Source organism: Neovison vison, chromosome X, assembly GCF_020171115.1.
Source record: "Neovison vison isolate M4711 chromosome X, ASM_NN_V1, whole genome shotgun sequence".
Taxonomy (NCBI): domain Eukaryota; kingdom Metazoa; phylum Chordata; class Mammalia; order Carnivora; family Mustelidae; genus Neogale; species Neogale vison.
Genome location: NC_058105.1, coordinates 7,399,812 through 7,406,715, shown reverse-complemented (window position 1 = coordinate 7,406,715; position 6,904 = coordinate 7,399,812). Strand labels below are relative to the sequence as shown.

Below are 6,904 nucleotides of genomic sequence, written 5' to 3'. Positions count from 1 at the left end.
TGTCAATAGACTACTCTGTTCTTTTGCCTTTCCAACAAATTCTTATGCCAGTGCCCTGTAATTTCCATTCTAGAACCCAAACAAGGAGAGAAGGTCTCCCAGCTTATTTCCAGGACATAACAAAACTCTTAAATCTTGAACTGGGTAATTACAAATGTTGTGGGGTGGGTGTCACTCACACACTTAGCCGCTGAAGCTGGTTGAACCTTCCATTCTAAGGAATAACATTTCAGAACTTCCTCAAGAAAACCAAGCTCTGGATTGTGAAGTCACTGTAGAGGGTGGCCTCCAGAGAGGCTCCTCCCCCTCCTTTCTTCTCCCAACCCGCCCGGGCTCTGCCCTGCTTTGAATGTACAGGGTGCTCTCCCTCTACACACACACACACACACACACACACACGCACACACAGGGAAGAACCAAGAAACGGCCTCACTTCGTGCCCGGCACCCCGCAGGACAAGCTGCCGACCCTGCCAGAGCCGGGACTGCACCACAGCCACCTCCAGGGCTCAGGCACCCTCTTCTTCATCTCTCACAGCCTCTTCAGACGGGGCCATGAGGAAACCGGCAGCCCACGATTGACCCGCAGCAAATACTCCAGCACCTGCAACCTGCTGGTTTCCGCGTGGGCCCTGGGACCCCACAGGAACTCGTAGCGGGCAGGGTCACAGCCGGGCACCTGCCGGTACTCCAGGTACCCTTCCTGCACCCAGACGTTGGTCAGGAGCTCCCGGGGCTCCCCGTAAATGATGTGCTCCTCGCCGGCATACACCCCCATGACCCCCAGCGCTTCCCACACCACCTCCTCGGGGGCACGGTCGCCCTCCAGGAGGATCACCCCCAGGAGCACCACCAGGAGGCCGGTCTTGGGCGGGCCCTGCTCACCGCTCAGCATCGCATCGCAGGTGAGGCCCAGAACGGTGACCAGGACGTAGAAGTGCTCGATGGGGTCCACTTCCTTCACATCCACGCCAAAGACCAGCTGCATGCACTCGGACGCCTGGCCCAAGATCACTGGGAAGTAATCGTGGTAATCCTTGCTGACTATCTCCAGCATCTCTGCCTGGCTGGTTGGCTGCTTGGTGCGAAACTTAAGGAGCAGGAACTCCACCAGGTCAGCCACTTTCATGCGGAGTTTCTCCTGGAGAAAGGGCTGAGTGACTTCCAGCTCCTCCCAGGTGCTCAATGCCCCCTCATCTGAGCTGCTGGAGCCCTGGTAGGGCTGGTTTCCGGCAGTGGTTGCCATGGCAGTGGGGGAGGGGCAGGCATGCTGAAGGCTCTGAGGAGGACTCAGGGATCCAGCGGCAGACCTGTTGTGCACCGGAATCAGGAACAGGGCAGAGCAGGAGGAGGAAGGGGAAGAAGAGAAGGAAGTACTAGTATTAGAGGAGGAAGAGGAGGAAGAGGAAGAGGAGGAAGAGGAGGAAGGAGACTGGACCCCCTCCTCTTCAGCCCCAGACAGCTGTGCATTCACCAGGCCCTGGGCCTCTCCCGGGTCTTCCTCCAGCTTCCAGAGCTCACTCTTCTGACCCAGGGGCATGGCGTTCGTGTTGGGCTGAACCTGAAAAGAGATGTGGGATGGCCTCTCAGGGTGCAGCCCAGCCAACAGAGGCCTGGCGTCCCAGAGCTGACAGTGGGCTGTGTCGGCTTGGGTGCCAAGGGGTTCCCTCTGTGTTGGGATGGGCGAGCCCCTGGTTCCATGCTCGGAGCATGTACCTTACCTCAACAGCTGGCCCTCACCTTCTCCTCTTCTGCTCTGTGACCTCAGGGACTCTTGCCTCACACCGAGGACTCAACTTCTAGTTCTTGAAGCCCCTGGAGGAGAAAAGGAGGAACCTCAGAGTGCAGACTGCGAGCATGGCCCTGGGCCCCCAGTGCACACGGGACGGCTGGGTCGGACTCTGTGAAGTTGCTGCCAGGAAGGCTGGGTGGTCCCCTCCTTGGCCTCTCAGGGGACTGCTCTTTCCCTTGGTGGGGCCTGCCCCCCTCACACCCTGCAGGCCTGAACCCAAAGGGACCCAGCAAGACCACGCAGCCCTGAGACTCCACCGAAGGTAAGCGAGAGGGCCCACATCTAGCCACGCCTGCCAAGGTCTACAGGGCTCGTCATGGATCTCCAAGGATGGCCAAGCTTGTGGTTCCATCTGTGCTGGGATAGGTATACCTCTCCGTCTATACTCTGTCTCCACAAGCGACCTGGGAAAATTACTCTGTCGACCTGAGGACACTGTTTTGGGGCCGAGGCCTCATCTCTGGGAGAAACCAGAAGGAAAATTCAGGAGACATCACTTGGCCTACCAGTCCCCCATCTCCCCATGGCTGACAGAAGTGTGAGGGCAGGCCTGAGCCCTAGGGATCCTGCTGTGGGAGGCATCTCCTCATTTCTCACCTCCACCTCCTGCTAGGGCCAGGACCAGGGCCCCTGCCTCTTCCACTGACCCCAGTCCAGACCCTCAGACACAGGACCTCCCCTCCCAGAGTCCAGGGATCTGGGGATGAAGAGGGGCTCAGCCCGACAGACCCAGCCCGGGTTCTCAGGGCGGTCAGGTAGAGCTGGCCAGATTTCTGGGCCACCCCCTCCTCGTCCCAAGGGGTGGGTGGGAGCCCTCGCTCCTGCCTCGGGGGTCCCCACATTGGCTCTTGCCAGGACCAGGGCCTCCTGTATGTCTCCCAGGTGGGCTTCCTCAGATGACCTGACTTCGACCTCTCCCAGCATGGCCCTCGCCTCCCTGAGATTTCCCAGAGGACAGTGAGGAGCCACCACGTCCATGTCCGAGGGTCCGTCCCCCACCGTCAGCTTCCAGCAAGATCCCAAAGGGCTGGCAGTGGGGACCGACCCCTCTGTCCTGGGACGGGGATGCCCTCAGGCTCCCGGGAGGCTAATCCTCCTTCTGGCCAGGGCCTGCCCTTCCACCCAGCCCCCAACCTGAGATAGAGGCCATGTGCCCCTCAGCCCGAGACCTCACTCCCCGAGGTCGCTCCACCTTCCAGCCCATGAGACAAGTGAGCATGCCTGCCACTTTGGGCCACCGCTGACCGATCCTCCCTGGGCTGCCAACAGGGCAAGGCCGGACTCCGGGGCACTGGCTTCTTTGTTGAGAAGGGAGGACCGGGTACGGCCAGTCCTGCCCCAGGGTCCTCATCCTCTCTCCCAGAAGGACCTGAGACCCTCCTCCCCACCCCATGCTCCTCTCTCTCTCTCTCTCTCTCTCTCACACACACACACACACACGCACGCACAAGCCCTCCACACCCAGGTCCTGTTCCTTCTCACCACAGCCCACAGTCTCGCACACCCAGATGTGGACATCAGGACAGGCCTGGGCTCCTCCTACACTGGGGCCTCCTCTCCGAATTGAACATGCTGGGGACCAGATGCCTCAGTCCTCCCTCTGGTCCTCACCTTCCACCACAGCAGGCCCACAGTCCGCCCGGGAGGTCTTGAAGCCTGATGCTTCCACCCAGACCCCCGTCTCTGGGAGACTTGGTGGGGATGCAGGGCTCGCCCGATGTGATCATCTGTCCCTGGGGCCTCCTGGGACCCAATCCGGTCTCTGTCCCAATCCTGCAGTCCTCCTTGCAGTGCTCGCCTTTCCCCCCAGCCGCACACGGCCCATCTCCCCCCTTACGCGCCCTTGAGGCGGTGCTCCATCCTTGTGACCACCGGACCTCAGAGGCCCTGAGGCTGAAGTGGCCACCCACGGTGTGGGATCGCCCACCCCAGGAGCCTCCCGTGGCTGAACCAAGCCGCGGTCCAGCGGGCTCCCTGCGGACCCGCTCAGGTCTTCTCGCCTCGGGCCCTAGCGGGTCCCCGGCCTCTCCTGTCTGCTGTCCCGGGGCCGGTGCTCCCACACCAAGGCCATCGCTCCCCTGAGCCCACTGGCTCAAGTCTGTGACCACGATGTGCAGCGGCAAAGCCCAAGACTTGCCAGGGCTGACCGCGGGGGCTGAGATGGGGCGTCCAGGTCTCTCGGGCCTTCCTCCCCTTTCCAACGGGGCTCCCTGGTGCCTATGCCTTTGTCTGCGGTACTGCCCGCGGATCGACTCCTGGACACCAGCGCATCCAGCATCCGGGAGACCCAGCTGGGCAAGTGAGGTCCACAAACCCGCACAGACGAACACGGATGAGGAGTCCGTGTCCTACACGAAGACGTCTAGGGGCTGACTCTGGTTTGGGGTCCAGGGTCCCCCGGACCTCCCTCTGCATCCTCGCCGTGAAGCCCAGCAGCACCGGCCCCCACGCGTCTGCCCACCCGAGGGAGGCCCTCTTCCTTCTGCCGAGGTCCCCAGTCACTAGAGAAAGCCTGAGGCGCGAGTCCCACCCCAGGGGATAGGAGACCCCATCCCGCCCAGATGCCTGTCTAAACTGACCCTGGGAACCGAATGCTGTGAGGTCCCCTCTGTCCTGCCTCAGGGCTCATACTTTGAATCCCATTCGCGGCTGAGCCTCCCCGCTGACGACCTGAGAGCGGCTCCTGACACCAGGCGCTTTATCCCTGAGAGACCCGGATGCGGAAGTCCGGACTCGCCACGTGCTCCCATCCCCCACCACGGACCTTCCCTGACTGACTCTGGGCTGGGGTCCAGGGTCCCTCAGTCCTCCCTGTGCATCCTCACCGTGAAGCCCAGCAGTACCTGTGCCCTCCCCGCCCCCCTCCAGGGAGGCCCTGTTCCTTCTGCCAAATTCCCCAGTCACTAAAGAAACCCGGATGCGCCAGCCCCACCCTAGGGGATATGAGAACTCATCCCGCGGATGCCTTTCTAAACTGACCCTGCGGACGCAATTCTGGGAGGTCCCCTCTGTCCTTCCTCAGGGTTCATACCTGGAATCCCATTCGCGGTGGAGACCTCTCCTCTGACGACCTGAGATCAGCACCTTATCCCAGGCCCTTTGTCACTCAGAGACCCGGACAAAGAAGTACTGCCTCGCCACGTGTTCCCATCCCCCACCACGGACCTTCCACGACTGTGTCTGAGCTGGGGTCCAGGGTCCCTCAATCCCTCTATATCCTCACCATAAAACCCAGCAAGACCCTCGCCCACCCCTCTGCTCCCCTGAGGGAGGCCCTGCTCCTCTGCCAAAGCCCCCAATCACTAGAGAAACCCCGATTCGCCATTCCCACCCCAGGGGCTTCGAGTCCCCATCCCACGCAAGTGCATTTCTAGACTAGCCCTGGAGACCCAGTTCTGGGAGGTCCCCTCTGTCCTGCCTCAGGGTTCATACCTTGAATCCCATTCGTGGCTGAGCCCTCCCCTCTGACGACCTGAGAGCGGCTCCTGACACCAGGCGCTTTATCCCTGAGAGACCCGGATGCGGAAGTCCGGACTCGCCACGTGCTCCCATCCCCCACCACGGACCTTCCCTGACTGACTCTGGGCTGGGGTCCAGGGTCCCTCAGTCCTCCCTCTGCATCCTCACCGTGAGCCCAGCAGGACCTGTGCCCTCCCCGCCCCCCTCCAGGGAGGCCCTGTTCCTTCTGCCAAGTTCCCCAGTCACTAGAGAAACCCGGATGTGCCAGTCCCACCCTAGGGGATATGAGAACTCATCCCGCGGATGCCTTTCTAAACTGACCCTGCGGACCCAATTCTGTGAGGTCCCCTCTGTCCTGCCTCAGGGTTCATACGTTGAATCCCATTCGCGCCTGAGCCCTCCCCGCTGACGACCTGAGAGCGGCTCCTGACACCAGGCGCTTTATCCCTGAGAGACCCGGATGCGGAAGTCCGGACTCGCCACGTGCTCCCATCCCCCACCACGGACCTTCCCTGACTTGACTCTGGGCTGGGGTCTAGGGTCCCTCAATCCTCCTACATCCTCACCGTGAAACAAGGCACGACCTGCGCCCGCCCCTCTACCCCACTGAGGGAGGCCCCGCTCCTTCTGCCAAGGCCCCCAGTGTCTCTGAGACCCGGACGCGCCAGTCCCGACACACCGGCCACGTGTCCCCATCCCGCCCGGGGCCTGCCCGGACTGACCCTGGGGCCGACCTCAGTTTCGACCCCTCTGTCCTGGGCTCCCAACGCCCTGGGTCCTGCCCCCGCTCGGGCACGACCCCATCCCCCCTGAACCCCCTGGGCCTCCCGGGGCAGGGGCAAGGCTGGGCCCCACCGATCTCCCTCAGGTGCCGACACCCGCTCCAGGGAGGGCCTGGGCCCGTCCCTCTGGGGACCCGTGTCCCCTGCCCTGGCCCCGGCGGGAAGGCCTCAGCCGGACGGCGCTGCCCCGGCCCCGGGTCTCTCGGGGCTGCCGCCAGGGGCCCCCTGGATCCCGGGTGTCCCCCCACGACCCCCACTCGGGGCACCCTCAGGGCAGGGTCTACCTGCACGCCGGGCTGCCGGGCCTGGGCTCCTTCCCTCAGCCAACCTGAACCCGGCTTCCCGCACACAGGGCCTCGCCTCTCTCCGGCCTCGGAGGCGGAAGTCGGCGCTCGTCACATCCGGACCCCGGAGGAAGGGGTCCCCTAGGGCTGACAGCACCTCCGCGGCGATGGGTCCCGGGTGGGCAAGGCGGGGGCCGGGGAGCGGGGAGGAGGGTCCCTCGCACCTGCTCACGGGGCCCGGGGTGTCTCAGGGCCGCGGGCAGGGACACAGTGCGCTGGGACATGGGACCCCTCGGCCCTCACCCAGGAAGCCCTCCTCTACCCTTGTGGGACACACGCAGTCGCGGGACAGATGCCTGATGTGGACCCGCAGCGCCCGTGACCGTGGGGCAGGGTCGGAGGAGAAGCGCTCCTTCCAAGGGGTCCCTTCGCCAGCCGCCAGACTTCAGGAACAGTCTGAAGATTTTATAAAAACACTGAATTTACTGACGAGGCTGAGTAGTTGCAGGTTTGGGGTTCGGTCCCAGGGTTTTGGGGTTATCCACTCTTGCGGGGTCTGCTGCAGTGAGTTTTCCTTTGTCGTGCTCG

At 63.1% G+C, this 6,904-nt stretch overlaps 1 protein-coding gene across 1 annotated transcript; it reads right to left on the bottom strand.

The window, feature by feature from the left end:
* Positions 1 to 508: 508 nt before the first annotated feature.
* On the bottom strand, positions 509 to 1,245 carry LOC122897538 (melanoma-associated antigen 10-like). Its single transcript, XM_044235789.1, is given in 2 exon segments — positions 509 to 564; positions 567 to 1,245. Coding segments are annotated over 2 exon segments (735 nt in total).
* Between the last annotated feature and the right edge of the window lie 5,659 nt (positions 1,246 to 6,904).